This window comes from Stegostoma tigrinum, chromosome 27, assembly GCF_030684315.1.
Source record: "Stegostoma tigrinum isolate sSteTig4 chromosome 27, sSteTig4.hap1, whole genome shotgun sequence".
Lineage (NCBI taxonomy): Eukaryota > Metazoa > Chordata > Chondrichthyes > Orectolobiformes > Stegostomatidae > Stegostoma > Stegostoma tigrinum.
Window position 1 is genome coordinate 38,374,202 of NC_081380.1, and position 15,821 is coordinate 38,390,022.

At 43.8% G+C, this 15,821-nt stretch overlaps 1 protein-coding gene across 2 annotated transcripts in view; it reads left to right on the plus strand.

Annotated features, from left to right (window-relative positions):
* akap1b (A kinase (PRKA) anchor protein 1b) overlaps window positions 1-11,957 on the plus strand; it is a 61,202-nt gene extending 49,245 nt beyond the window's left edge. For both annotated transcript variants that reach the window (XM_059655320.1, XM_059655321.1), the window contains exons 6-11: window positions 21-196; window positions 2,099-2,251; window positions 4,871-4,938; window positions 5,283-5,356; window positions 9,080-9,142; window positions 11,500-11,957. In XM_059655320.1, the coding sequence (XP_059511303.1) occupies window positions 21-196; window positions 2,099-2,251; window positions 4,871-4,938; window positions 5,283-5,356; window positions 9,080-9,142; window positions 11,500-11,562 (597 nt within the window). In that variant the 3' untranslated portion in view covers window positions 11,563-11,957. The remainder of the gene's footprint in view (window positions 1-20; window positions 197-2,098; window positions 2,252-4,870; window positions 4,939-5,282; window positions 5,357-9,079; window positions 9,143-11,499) is intronic.
* Window positions 11,958-15,821: the final 3,864 nt, after the last annotated feature.

The following is a 15,821-nucleotide window of genomic DNA, read 5'->3' on the forward strand; positions in this document are numbered from 1 at the left end:
ATTATTTATCTTGTTCACAGCTCATGCTTCCTGATGGCGTAACAGTGGAAGTGCTGGTGGTGAATATTGTCAATGCCGGGCACATGTTTGTACAGCAACACACCCACCCTACATGTCATGTACTACGCAGCATGGATCAACAAATGTTCCTCCTTTACTCTCAGCCAGGAATCCCAACACTAACACCTCCATTAGAAGTTAAGTGTTTCTAGTCTTTGACGAATGAATTAATCTGTTGTCGGGTTAACAGTGGAGAGAACTAGCTGCCTTCAAAACGGGGCATTTTTCTGAGTATGCAAGCATGTGTTCCAGCAAACACAGTACTGGATTAATTTTATGCCTTTCTTCTAAGGCCTGCATCTAACTTTTCTTCTGAAGCCAGTTCTGTCACACTGTTAATAAAACTGCGGACGCTGGACATCACAAACAAAAACAGAAATTGACGGAGAAACTCAGCTGGTCTGGCAGCGTTTGTGGTGAGGGAAATGGTTGATGTTTCAAGTCAGGTGACTTTCAGTCAGAATGGGTCTAGGCTGAAATCCAATGTGACAACTAGAGATTAGAATTTAAATTCGGGAATAAATCCAGATTTTAAAGCCAATCTCAGTGATGGGAACACAAAATATTATCACTGTAAATGCCCCTTTAGAGAGGCAGTTGTGACACCACCTCTGATCTGATGTGAATTCAGATTGCCAGCAATGAGTTTGATACTTAACTGCCCTCTAAAATGGCCAAACAAGATACTCCTCCATTCAAGGGCAATTAGGAGTGGGCCACAATGTTGGCTGATATCACCAGGAAGACAGAAGACAAGAAATTTGGGTTCTTAGTTTTGCTCAGTGTCTGCCCCTTTAAGAATTGTGTTACAACTGCACTAGACCATCTCATCCCCTTGTACTGAGGGGAGTTGCGACTTTGTTCTATCAATCCTCCAGACTTCCTCTCATCTGAGAAAACAGTTTTCTGAATCAAACTGGTCTTCCCTTCAAGGCAAGATTGAATAACTTGCAGAGTTAAGATTGTTTCTTTTAACTTGACTTCCTTGCCTCCCTGAACCAATTCCACCCCCGCTCTGTGCTATTGAGCTGAAGTGATTCCTATCTCTGTTCTCTAGATAAGTTACCAAGTTTACAGGAGTCTTCATCCAATTCTGAGGGGCTTGGGGCTGTCCCTTAAGTAGGAGCTAATGGCAAGTAGTCCATGTCAAGTAGAGGTCTGCTTCCTTCGCATGTTTTGGCCAATTGGAGTGGAGCAAGGCTAATGTGATGGGCCATCTGGGCCAAATGGCTTCTCTTTTGTTCCTACAGCTGAGGATAATCCATTATCAACGGGTTTTGACAAACTACATGCTGGAGTTGGCTTAGGAATGACTGACTGGTTTATTGAGTAGGATCTTGCAACTTTTTCAAAGAATTTGAACTTATAGCCTTTGAGTTTTAATCTAATAACATCACAAAACCACAGAGGTCTTATAACATAGGCAGAGGCTGTTCAGCCTGTTGTGCCTACACCAGCTCTTTAAATGAGCATCATAAGAGTATCCATCTTTCCCTAATTTCTGTGTACATTATTTTTACCCATATAATTGTCCATCACACTCATGCCTCAGTTGAGCCTGCCGCCTCATTTTCTGAGCAGTGCATTCCAGCCCCTAGTTTCTCACTGTATTTTTTTCCCCCCCCCCCACTCCTCCTCCTTGCAAATCATTTTACAATCTCTACCCTTTTTTCTTTCTTCCTTTTGAGGTTGGGGGGAGTTCTCTTTATCCTGTCTGCTCATGATTTTTGACCTCTATCGCACTTCCTGTCCACTGCCCCCTGCCAAGGGAGAACAGTCCCAGCGCCTTCAATCTACCCTCCTCACTCAACTGCACCATTCCTGGAGGCATTCTTGGTAACTGCTTCTGCACCATCTGTCCAGTGCGTTCACGTCCTTCCTGTTACGTGCTGCCCCCATTTGTATGTCGCACTGCAGCTGAGGTTTCCAAAGTTGCCTGTACAGGTTTGGCATCGCCTGTTCCCCGCTTCCAAACTGAAGTAGTAATATTGGTTATGGGATGCAAAAAGAATTAGTCATGTGTCTTTTTCCCTCCTACAGTTGGAATAATCTGTGCAGCTCCTGCAGTTGATGGTGCCTGGTGGCGAGCGCAGGTTGTTGCCTATTTTGAAGAGACAAATGAAGTTGAAATCCGATATGTTGACTATGGAGGCTATGAACGCGTTAAAATAGAAGCATTGAGGCAAATCAGGTGATGTATCTGGTCCCCCTCTGTTTTGCATGTCGTTGAACTGGAGGTAACCTAATGTAGAAAAGTTGGAGTCTCTTAATGCACAAGGGTTGGAATGAATTGTTTGAGATCAACAACACTATTCTGATGCGATGGTCCTAAATTTGGCATTGGTTGAGGTGTTGTGCGGTGAGGGGGTACTTGGTCTTCTGTTAGCCTAACTTTCTCTTTAAGCGAGTTATGGAGTTTTGGTGTTAATGGGGGAAATGTTTTGAGCTGAGGATACTTGCTTTAATTTGAAGCTCGCACCAATTTTGTGCACGATATGGGCAGTGTTCCTTCAGATCTTTCTTCCAGTTAATTGAGGGAGGATTGTTGGTTAGCTCAGTGACTCTAGCAGTTTCAGTTCTATTCCTGAATTGGCTGCAGTTATCCTCAAGGACCCCTCCCTCATCCACTTCAACACCTTCCACCCCAACCTTCAGTTCACCTGGGCCATCTCCAGCACATCCCTCACCTTCCTGGACCTCTCAGTCTCCATCTCAGGCAACCAACTTGTAACTGATGTCCATTTCAAGCCCACTGACTCCCACAGCTACCTAGAATACACCACCTCCCACCCGCCCTCCTGCAAAAATTCCATCCCCTATTCCCAATTCCTCCGCCTCCGCCGCATCTGCTCCCACGATGAGGCATTCCACTCCCGCACATCCCAGATGTCCAAGTTCTTCAATGACTGCAACTTCCCCCCCCCCCACAGTGGTCGAGAATGCCCTTGACCGCATCTCCCGAATTTCCCGCCCCACATCTCTCACACCCTGCCCCCGCCACAACCGCCCAAATAGGATCCCCCTCTTTCTCACACACCACCCCACCAACCTCCGGATACAACGCATCATCCTCCGACACTTCTGCCATCTACAATCCGACTCCACCACCCAAGACATTTTTCCATCCCCACCCTTGTCTGCTTTCCGGAGAGACCACACTCTCCGCGACTCCCTTGTTCACTCCACACTGTCCTCCAACCCCACCACACCCGGCACCTTCCCCTGCAACCGCAGGAAATGCTACACTTGCCCCCACACCACCTCCCTCACCCCTATCCCAGGCCCCGAAATGACTTTCTATATAAAGCAGAGGTTCACCTGTACATCTGCCAATGTGGTATACTGCATCCATTTTACCTAGTGTGGCTACCTCTACATTGGGGAAACCAAGTAGAGGCTTGGGGACCGCTTTGCAGAACACCTCCGCTCGGTTCGCAATAAACAACTGCACCTCCAGTCGCGAACGATTTCCACTCCCCCTCCCATTCTTTCGATGACATGCCCATCATGGGTCTCCTGCAGTGCCACAATGATGCCACCCAAAGGTTGCAGGAACAGCAACTCATATTCTGCTTGGGAACCCTGCAGCCCAATGGTATCAATGTGGACTTCACCAGCTTCAAAATCTCCCCTTCCCCCACTGCATCCCAAAACCAGTGCAGCCTGTCTCTGCCTCCCTAACCTGTTCTTCCTGTCACCCATCCCTTCCTCCCACCCCAAGCCGCACCTCCATCTCCTGCCTACTAACCTCATCCCACCTCCTTGACCTGTCCGTCTTCCCTGGACTGACCTCTCCTCTCCACCTATCTTCTTTTCTCTTCATCTTCGGTCCGCCTCCCCCTCTCTCCCTGTTTATTCCAGAACCCTCACCCCATCCCCCTCTCTGATGAAGGGTCTAGGCCCGAAACGTCAGCTTTTGTGCTCCTGAGATGCTGCTGGGCCTGCTGTGTTCATCCAGCCTCATTTTATTATTTTGGATTCTCCAGCATCTGCAGTTCCCATTATCACTGGTAAAGCTAACATTTGTGTTCTGCCCAGTCTCCAGTGCAGCTGATCTAGGATATAAAGTTGAATGGCTTGGACAAACAGGAAGGTCAAGTCAAATCAGTGGGGATAACATCTTTGCTCTCAGGTGGGCAGGCTCATGCTCAGCAAGAATTGGACAAAGGAATGATTGTTGCGGAGCAAGTGTGCTTGTGCGGCGTAATGAGCAGCTGTCACAAAGTACCCTTTGTGATCACGTTCGGCCACTTCAGCATGTAGGGAATAAGAGAATAGTGATTTTAAAAGATTCCTGTGCTGCTGGTGAGCAAGCATATAAAAGGTGGAGTCCAGGGAGTGATTGCGTTCATTGATGCAAATGGAACATGGGCATTCGAGGGGCCCGAAAATGATTTCCAAGTGTCTGAGTTTTTTTCAGGTTAGTTGCAGACTGAAGTTGTGCCCGAGAATGTTCAAGAGTAGAGCTTGGCAATGCCCTTATCTGGACTGCGGGAATCTCAAGATTAAAAAAGGGATCATTTGGGTGTTGCCTCTGAATGTTGGCGGAGTAGGCAGGGTCAGAGAGTTGTGAATTTGACAGAGTTGTCCCCTTAGAACTCAGCTGTAAGAAATGTTGGGGAAATTGTCTTCTGTGGATGCACAGCTAGAACAGTAGCAAGCTGATCAGAAAGCACAACTCCACTTTTGAACGGGGATTGCACCAACCCATTCCTTGGTGTGTGTAAGCTTTTTACATTCCAACTGCTTGAGGGATAGGGGTTCCCGATCTTTCCTAATGTCTGAACATTTTGTGCATCTCTACCAATAGGTCTGATTTTGTATCACTACCTTTCCAAGGCACTGAGGTCCTGCTAGACAACATAATGCCTCCCCCAGGTTGGTGACTTCTTGACTTGCCTTCCAAATGGTACTGTATGGTCATTCTTAAACTCTGAATCTTTCTGATATAAAGCTGTGATGTCTTCCAAGAGATAACTGTGTTTATACAGAATCTACGTCAGCAATTTTGTGAGAGCTTCATTTCAATTAACCGCACACCAAAAAACTCCCACCTGCTAATTACTAGATCCCTGTATTGATGCAACCAACTCAAACCCAATTAACTTGGTTAATATATCCATCAATAGTTTCCCCCATTTCATTCGGTCTCAGCAGTTCCTTCAGACTACATTAGGTAACAAATGTGCTCTGGGTAACCTATTTCTTTCTGTGATTGACAGGTGCGGACCATTTCTCTGAAGAGGCAAACACAGCAATGGATGAAATGACCCGTGGTGCTGCTCTGCTTGCCCAGGTAAGATTTACTGGGAAAGTGGTAGTCGCTAACTGTTACGTCAATGACCTGATACCTGTGGGTTTGTCTGTAAGAAGTGGACGACGTATCTGCTCCCTTGTGCGATAATGGTAGGCTCCTCATTGCGATGTGTTTCACCTTGACATCAGGTGAAATGCTTCCCAGTTGACTGACCATTCCAGTCGCCAACTAGGTCTGAGTTAATCAGATTATATTACACGATGCTATTGAGTGAGCTTCCTACTGACTCATTGAACCTTTTATCATCATGTGTTCCATCACTCTGTTCCAGATCGTGCAGCTTATATTTCATCTCATCTCTTTTTGTAGCTCGTCCTAGCTACTTCATTCTTTCCTTGTGCTTATTTTGTAAGATGAATGTTTGACAACGCTTAAGGCTTAGTTGAATGTAGCTGATTTTGATTTTTTTTTTTGAAGTCACATATCCCTGAGTACAGTGAAGAATTTTGTTTGTGAGCAGTGCAGACAGATCATAACATACGGGTATTTCTGCTATAACACATGTTCCGTTAACACGAATTGGCTGTAACGTGATTGAGTAGTGGCACTGTTCGGATAACACAAACTTGCTACTTGTCAGTTGTGATTTTCTACAATGATCTGCCTTTAATGTCATTTTCTGTAGCATGAGGTCACACAAGAACTCAACTATTGTGTTATCAAAAATACCTGTGCAAGGATATACAAGTCGTTAGCTGTTTAAACAGAGCGAGGCACATAGGGTTACAGCTGCACAGGGGAGGTGCACAAACCTGGAAATTTGAGATATCCACTCAGCCGTCTAACACCGGGGAAGAAGCTGTTCTTGAACCTGTTGGTGCGTGTGTTCGAGCTTCCGCATCTTCTGCCTGCTGGAAGAGGTTGTAGAAGAGTACTACTGGTGTGGGTGGGATCTTTGGCAGCCTTTCCGCTGCAAGGAGGAGTGTAAATGGAGTCCGTGGATGGGAGACTGGCTTTTGTGATGGTCTGGGTTGTGTATGCAACTATGTGCAGTTTCTTCCAGTCCTGGGGAGAGCATTTGCTGTACCGGACCATTATGCAACCAGATAAGATGCTTTCTATTGTGCATCTGTAAAAGTTGGTGAGGATCCTTTATGGACATGCCAAATACACTAAGCCTTCTGAGGAAGAAGAGGTGTTGTGCCACCTTGACCATCGCATTAGAGCGGGAGGACCAGGACAGATTGTTGGTGATCATCTCTCCCAGGAACCTCACGCTCTCAACCCTCTCCATCTCAGCACCACTGATGTAGGTGGGGGGGGGGGTGTGTGTCTTTCTCCTTTCTTCCTCCGTGTTATCATTGCACCAAGACACTAGCCACTCTATCCCTTTCCTGTGTTCGGATGCAGCTCAAAATTTTCATTGGGAGTCTCCCTCCTTGGGTACCGTAAGGATAAAGGTAAACATTAGGGAATTTGAATGATCCAACCACATTTCATCCAGTAGGTAACCACCTGCTGGATGCATCTTTACTTCGTTATCCAGCCCTGGCAGCTCAGTTGGTGTATAATAAACACATAAAGCAGGAAATGTCCTCCTTAATTTTCTGTACTGTTGCTGAGTTAATTGGTTTTGGTTAGTGACCTTGGGACAACCACCATGTGTCTCACTATGTCTCAGAGCTGAGTGGGAATAAAATCATTTGATGTGTTTTTGCTCTGGTTATTTGATGCATTTGGTGAGCTAGATGGAGGGAAACTCTTTTGTGGAGTCTGGAAGAGAGACATCACAACCTCTGAACAGCTGAGCTCTAATTTTAAGGTTCTGACAGGGAGCATGTCTCCAACAAAGCAACACGTTGGAAATGTGGGGAAACGAGTTGAGCCGTTGAATTTGAAACTAAACTAAAATCCAAGATCGATTGTATTAAATGTTAATGAGTAGAGAAAGTAGGAAGGATTGTGACTGCAGTTTAGATTCTCGTGCTTGAAGATTATTAAATTTAAAAACTGGGTCTTATGGTTTTTAATTGTTGTTTAGCAGTTTTTGAGGAATGTGGAGCCAAGTCTGGATGGTGTTGACGCACGGATCAAACATGAATTGATCATAACAGAAGAGTGAATGGCCTACAGCTTTTGCTCCAACAATCCTGATCCTATTTTATAGGTACAAGGAAGTGTATTGTTCGACTTACCTCTAGTATCCCAATATCCAAATAGCATCTTTGCAATTACTGCCCAAGTATGAAGGGTAGTTTATGAGCAAGATTGACCATTGTGCAACCATCATACCAAGGGCACGCGTGATGACAACCAGCTAGACACTAGGAAGCACTGAGGATCAGAGGCCTTGGTTTTTATGTACATTGATCCCCTAAGATACAAGGACAGGTGGATGAAGTGGTTAAGTCAAATGGGATACTTGCATTTATTTGTGTGGCGTTTATGAGCAGGGAGATTATGCTGGAACTGTATAAAATATTGGTTAGGCCACAGTTACAGTTTTGTGTGCAGTTATGGAATCTCCTTTGTATAAAGGATGCAATGGCAGAGGAGAGGGTGCAGAGGAGATTTGCTAGGATATTGCCTGGGCTGGAGAGTTGATGAACAGAGATTGGACAGACTGGGGTTGCTTTTCTTGAAACAGGAGACTGTAGGAGGAAGTGATTGAGATGGATAAAATTATTTAGGGTGGGGTGGGGTGGTGCGTGGTCGCAGAGACGGGGTAGACAGGAATCCTCTTTCCTCTTGTTAGAGGGATCAATCACCAGAGGGTGTAGATTTAAGGTAAGAGGTAGGAGATTTCGAGAGGATGTGAGGATAACTCTCACCCAGAGGCTGGTGGGAATCTGGCACTCACTGCTTCTAAGGGTGATAGAGGCGGTTTAGTATTTAGATGTATGGCTTGGCATTGCAAGTGCACAAGGGTATGGGCCAAGTGCTGCAAATTGAATTAAAATGGGTGGGTTTTGACTGGAGTGGATGCAATGGGCTGAAGGGCTGTGTACTGTAGCCCTTTGACTATTGCCAGTAAGAGGTATTTATCTTCCAATTCTGCCTGGATATTTTATCGAAGCACTTAAGATTCGCAGAGGCTTCAGTAATGTAGGTGATGAGATGTTTATATCTTCCAGTGGGTAGTGTAGGAAGAGGGAGTAAAGATTTAAAAAGAAGGGCTTTCCCATTTATGATATAGAGAGGAAGAGGAATTTCTTCTGAGGATGGTTTGTCTTGGGAATTTTCTTTCCCCCAAAAGACCAGGGAGGGCTGGATCATGAACTATATTCGAGGCTGAGTTGGTTAGTTTTTAGATTGACTCATGTATCAAAGGGTTATTGCCGTTAGGCAGGAAGGTCCAGTTAAGACCTCAGTTAGATCAGGCATGACCTTTTTGAAAGATGGAGATGGATTTGAATGGCTGCTATTTCTTGTACAAGGTTGATGGGAGCACTGGGGCTGGCCAAGTTTCTTGGCTATGTGCTGAAGTCAGAGGCACATGCATGTTTAAATTGATAGAATGCAATGTAGTACCCTCCACTCTACCCCCACCTCCAGGAAAGTAACCCTGTTATTCTTAACTACTTGTCTCTGTGCTAACGTCTGTGGTGTTATCTCTCAAACTGTGTGCCTGACATGAGCTGCTCTCTTGTAACTTTAAGAGGAGTAATGTGCAGAAATTTATTTTTGATTAAACTACATCTTTCGTGTTAAAATGCATCTTGTTTGCAATGTTGTCCTGATCCTAGCTTTAACCTGTTTCAGGTGACTGGTTATGACAACAGTGGTGTGCCTCTAATAAACCTGTGGAGTATAATTGGAGATGAGGTAAGTTGAAGAACCTTGCAACTAGCCTTTTGTAGACGAGACTTTTCAAATTAATCTGTACTCGACCAGGCTAAACAAGTTTATAAATGGATTTGCTTTCTCTGTTTGTTGGAAAAAGGCCATAACCTGATGGAGTGGGATTTGTTTAAGATTACTAAGGTTTAAGAGGAACAGACTAGGTTGAAATTTACAACTTGAACACTGTGCCTTAGACTATTTTACATAAGACTTCAATCATAGAGTTGTACGGTATGGAAACAAACCCTTCAGCCCAACTTGTCCATGCTGGCAAGACATCCTAAATTAATCTAGTCCCACATGCCAGCATTTGGCGCACATCCCTCTTAAACCCTTCCTAGTCATGTACCCTTCTAAATTGCCTTTCAGATGTTGTAATTATACCAGCTCATTCCATATGCGCACCACCCTCTGTGAAAACGTTTCCCCCTCACCTTAAACCTATGCCCTCTAGGTTTGGGCTCCCCCACCCTGGAGTAAAAGACCTTGACTATTCACCCTGTCTGTGCCCCTCATGATTTTATAAACCTCTATTAAGTTACCCGTCCACCTCTGACACTCCAGGGAAAATATTCGCAGCTATTCAGTCTCCCCCTGTGTAGCCCAAACCTGGTAACATGCTTGTAAATCTTTTCTGAGCCCTTAACCAAGTCTTTCCTATAGCAGGGAGACCAAAATTGAACACAGTATTCCATTAGTGGCCTAACCGATGTCCTATACAGCCTGAACGTGACCTCCCAACTCCTAAACTTATGCACTAACTAATAAAGGTGAGTCTACCAAATGCTGCCTTCACTACTCTGCCTGTGACTCCACTTTGAAGGGACTATGGAGCTGCAGCCCAAGGTCTCTTTGTTCAGCAACACACCATTAAGTACAGCATCATGAAAAACCTTAGCTGGAATATCTCCTTCCTGCATCTTATGTACCTGCCTTGCTGTTTTTCCTTCATTGTGGTAATAGTCCTGAAGACACAAGTTCAAGACCCACCAGCTGATGTAACTTAAATTCAGTTTATTAATGACTTGGGGATTGTAGCTAGTCTGGATGATGGTGAATGTGAAACTGCCTTCAGTTGTCATCATGGTCCGTCTTTATCATGAATATCCTTCAGAAAAAATAACCTGCTGTCCTTGCTGGTCAAGCTGTGGCTCTTTGCTCTTGTCAGCAATGGCCTGGAAAGTGATTTAAATTGAAGGACTATTGGGGATGAGCAACCAGTGTGTGGTCAGTGACCCCCTACATCTCATCAAAGCATGAAGTAAATACTCAAAATTAATAACTGCTTTTTTTTAAAAATGTCACTTTCTAGTTTTAATTAAAACATAAAGTCTATTTTTCAGAATAATCTTGATCAGACCATGCATTCCATACTTGGGAAGGTATTTATCCTTTCAGTTAACCACCTTTTTCTGTCAAGATGGGTGTATCAGGCAGACGCTACCCACTTGATAGTCACACAAAAGCAGTTTTATTTTTCTGTTTCATCTCACTGGGGCATGCAAAGCATTTCTTGCTCAGCAATTCTGTTTGAAGCGTTAATAAACCTGTTGACAAATTGCCAAGGAGCCACTGCAGATGGTCACAGGAAGGAATTACCAATTCAGTTAGTTGTCTTACTGTAAATCCTTTGCCCGTTTGAAGCTGAGGTTTTGTGCATGATATCAGAGGATTCCTTTGTCCGATACAGACCTTTGTTTAATAACGTCTCTGAATTCTTAGAATGTACTATTTAATGATCAGAACTGTTTTGCTGTTGAAATTGGTTTGCAAGTCAGTTTGAATCACTCCCACAAATTATCCAGAAACTTGCATTCGTATAGCGCTTTACACAACCAGTGGGCACGTTTTCGATCAGTGAAGTACATTGCTGCAATGTTGGAAAAGCCACAGCCAATTTATGTTGACTGTGTGTTTCCATAAATAGCAGGTGATGTGTTTAAAATATCAAACAAGGGATAAATATCAGTCAGGGCACTGGGGAAGTGTCCCCAAATCATCCAAGAAATGCCTTGGTATCTTTTGCATCATCCATCCAGGCAAAAGGGACACCACTCTAAATCCTTGCACCCTCTCATCTAAAGCACACACCCACGCAGCACAGAGCTCCTTCAAGTACTGCACTGGGGTGTCAGGCTTGATTTTTTTTTAATGCTCAGACACTCGTGGGTGATGACCCAAATCCTAATTCAGAGGTAAGTATACTGCCACCTAAGCCACAGCACAGTGAGGGCTCTGTGTGTCAAATTGGATCAGACTATTTCAGTTGAACAAGGAAATGTTTGCGAGCCTGTCTCCTGTTGCAAGTGCTAAAATCATGTTTTTTTTCTCTTTCCAAGGTCCTGTTTTTAAACCGAATTCTGGTGGAGAAAGGACATGCACAATGGATAGAGAGCTATTAGTCTGCAGCCCAAGGCCCTTTTCTAAACTCATTTTGCACTGCATTGTAATTCAATCATTTGCTAGCTGTGCAGATGTGTATATAAGTCACTGTATTAATATTTTGTAAGATCTCAATGGAGTACATAAAGGGAACTTTTCCAAAAATTATGGTGTCTGATAGGTAAGTGATTGTCACTCGATTTAAGTCATGTCTGGTTAATTTGATATTTAAGAAACAAAATTAATTGTCATTGTACAGAATAGTTTTGCTAGATTACTTGAATGGAATGATATTGTGATCAATGAACTATTTGCTACTTGGTTGTACAGACCTGTAAAAAGTATCAAGAAAAGCTTGATGGAACTGAGATTGTGTGGTGGTTTTTTTTAAATTATAATTTGGAGCTTCTCACAATCTGTGTTTGTGTTATTTTTGGTTCAGATGTGAAATCGCTGGCTTGGTTATTGTTTTATGCATCACACCATGGAGAAGGTGATGGCATAGTGGTAATGTCACAGGATTAGTTACCCAGAAACCAGACTTGGTATAAATCTCACTGGTAGATGGTGAAATTCATTAGAAATCTGGAATTAAAAACCAGCCTGATGGTGACTGTGTAGCGATCGTAGAGTCTTCTCTTTTTTTTAGGGAAGCAAACCATTAACATCCTTTAGGGACAGACATGTGCCATACTTACCTGGTCTGGCATACGTGAGAATGGTTCAGTGGTTAGCCCTACTGCATCACGGTGCCAGGGAGCTGGATTCGATTCCCTCCAACAACTGTTTTGTGTGGTCTTTGTACATTCTCTCCATTGTCTGTGTGGGCTTCCTCTGGGTGCTTCAGTTTGCTCCCACAGTCCAAAGATGTACAAGCTTAAGTGGATTGGCCATGGTAAATTACCCATGCAGGGCTACAGAAATAGGATGGGGCATGGGTCTGTGTGCAATGCTTTTCGGAGGTGTCACTGTGGTCTTGGTGGGCCGAATGGCCTGCTTCAACATTGGGTATTCTGTGATTCTACATGACTGCAGACCCACAGCAATGCGTTTAGTTCTGGGAAATGAAGGATGACCTGACTGAACTAATGACATCCCGTGAATACATTTTTTAAAACAATATTGACATCTCATCTGTTGACATCGCTCCTGCTTTGAGATTGTCGGCTCAAACCCCACCTGAGGATGTGACCATATAATCCAAGGTCATCTGACACTGAGGGAGTGCTTCCTTGCATGAAGTGCCCATCAGATCAAGCCCATGTGTGAAGCCTTGTTGAAGGGGAGGGTGTGTGTTGAAAGCAGAATGGAACGAATTAAGTGTGTTCTGGGCATTGTTTTGTCTTCACATACTAATCATCAGAGCCACATTACCTGGCTATTGAGCTGTGTGCGCTAAATCACTGTGTGCCTCTAGTTATTCCAAAGGAAATGCACATGCGCAGAATGCACTTCGGTACATTCCCAAAGGGGCTGCTGCTAACTGCTTGAAGGGCAGCCAAAAGCCTGGGCATTTTGTATACAATAACTGTGGGTAGGAGCTGGCTCTTGATTAAGGAACCTGTATATTGTTGTCTATTCATATTAGTACATTCTCAAGTACTGTTCCAACACCCTCCCCTTCCTCCCCCTCCCCCCCCCTCCCCCCAGCTCGCTCTCCCACACCCCCCATCCCCCAACGGCCCATCCTCTTAATCTTCCTGAAGCCTGGAGAGTGACTGCATTTTTATTATCCTCCAGTAAAAACAAGTTTTCCAGTTAAATTTACCTTCCTGGGGGTACCTTCATCCAATTTGATTTAACTGACGTTCAACCAATTTAACTTAATTTTTGCTTTTCTAATATTTTCTCCATAATAGGCAGAGCCTTTACTTGTGTGTATCTACCCTAACTCATCATTAATGGATTTGCATTCTCTGTGGCAAGCACTAAGAGCAAATGGTTCTGGAGGTCTGACGTGTACATTGTAAAACCTTAACGTAGTCTTCATCTTTTGTACTTTCTCTTGTTCTGATTGTATTTATCTGAGCATTCTGTCTTCTCCTTTTATTTGCTTCACATTTGCTTAGATATTGAAAGTGACAAGTCTCTTACTAGCCCCAGGCCATTTCTAAGTACATCCGAATTCAATTCATTGTGTATCTGACATTTATTTTCATTCGCTCTACATTTCTCAATACTGTTTCATGTTTCTACCCAATTTAAATAACAGAACTAAGTCACATTGCCAATTTTGGACTGCATTTTGACTCTGCATGTTGTTTGTTTCTTTTCTTAGAAATAAGCCTTGCATTTGTATAGCATGCTCCGGACACCCAAGTTTTCCTAGCAGATGAAGTTCTTTGAATTGCAGCTACTGTTGTAATGCAGGAAATGCAGCAATTCAGAGTCCATGGTAACAAGGTGTGGAGCTGGATGAGCACAGCAGGCCAAGCAGCATCTCAGGAGCATAAAAGCTGAAGTTTCGGGCCTAGACCCTTCACCCTGTCTGATGAAGGGTCTAGGCCCAAAACGTCAGCTTTTGTGCTCCTCTGATGCTGCTTGGCCTGCTGTGTTCGTCCAGCTTCACACCTTGTTATCTTGAATTCTCCAGCATCTGCAGTTCCCGTTATCACTAATTCAGAGTCCATGGTATGATGACAACTAGCTAATTTACTTTGTGAAAAGAGGGTGTGAGAATTGGCCCAGTACATTGGAGTAACTCCAGTGCTGTTCAAGATAGTACCTTCAACGTACATGTCAAACCTCCAGACCCAGTTGTTCTTTGTACTCTTACAATCACCAGAGCAAGATGCCGTTCAAAGATAGCACCCCAGATTATTAGCACATTCTACGTCTGCACTGGAGTCAATCTTGTTTGACTTTTGCCATTGAGCACTCAACCTTTAGATTTTAGGGTGAGAGTGCTAGTGAGTAAATTGTAATTTACACTAGGATTAGAATTTAATTCAAATGTTGACTTTACAGAATAGGCCTAGTCTCTCCTCTGCCCAACACCACAAAAACCAGTCTGTCACATTGCAGTTTCAAGGTTATTCACTTTAAAACCAAAAGTTTGCCCTTTGTTTTACTTGACTTGAATGGTGGTTTAATTTTCTTTTGACATAATTACATAATTTGACATAAAGGTGCAAGCAAAGATATCAATCTGACTTTCCCTCAAAGGCAGTTTTCTTCTATGAATTATTCCTTGTCATGTATTTCAATTGTGCCAACCCTTGTTGACTATGGTTTCCCTGGAGCAATGATGTCTTCAAAGGTGATCTGGTTCAAAGTGGACCCGATATACAAACCACTGAGAAACACAGCCGGAAGTAATGCCAACCAGCCCAGCAAACCGAGGCATGTAAATAACAAGTGGGACAGAACACCAACGCTTCGTTGGAGGTGCATTGACGAAATAACAGGGTGATGAAATGTCTGCAACCAAACCCACCGGCTTAGTGAGAAAGTCTGCGACCTCATCCACAACCCGAGCTACAAACCTTCTTAAAAATTTGTGGGCGAACTTCATTCTGTCTAGGGCGTTAGATTCTAAATAGGGGCAATATTGTTAGGGTTTGCAGAGTATGGCATGCTTTGTAACAGTGCATTGATTAATGTCCTTAGAGGATTGTTATATGAAGCACAGGAGGATTGAGAGCAGTGGTACAGTTGGCTAAATGTTGGCTTGCTGTTATTTAAAATTGTTTCTGTACTATAAACATTGTAAGCTGTTTCCTTTTGTATTACTTTCACGTAAACAGTAGCCCATTGGTTATATGTCTCATTTTTAAGCGTTTGAATTCTGGAGTTGGTTTTCATAAAAGCCCTAGTGTGGAAACAGGCCATTCGGCCCATAAAGTCCACACCTACTCTCCGAAGAGCAGCCCACCTGAACCCACCCCACTACCCTATCCCTGTAACCCTGCGTTTCCTTGTATACATATTCAACACCTCCCTGTGGGTAATTTAGCTGGTGGAAACAACCTCCCTGCTTCTGTCCTCTTTATTCCCATCATAATTTTACATGTTTCTATATGATTCCACCACTCCCACCACCCAATTCTTCTAAATTCCAATCAGTACAGTCCCAGTCTACTCAATATCTACTCATTAGGCAATTTATTCATATTCCGGAATTAACCTCATGAACCTCCTCTATATCCCCTCCAGTACCATTACATCCTCTCTCAAGTAAGGAGACCAAAACTGTACACAGTACTCCATGTGTAGCCTCACCAACTGCGTACACAGCTGCCGCATAAACACCCTATTTTTAAACTCCTTCCATCTAGCA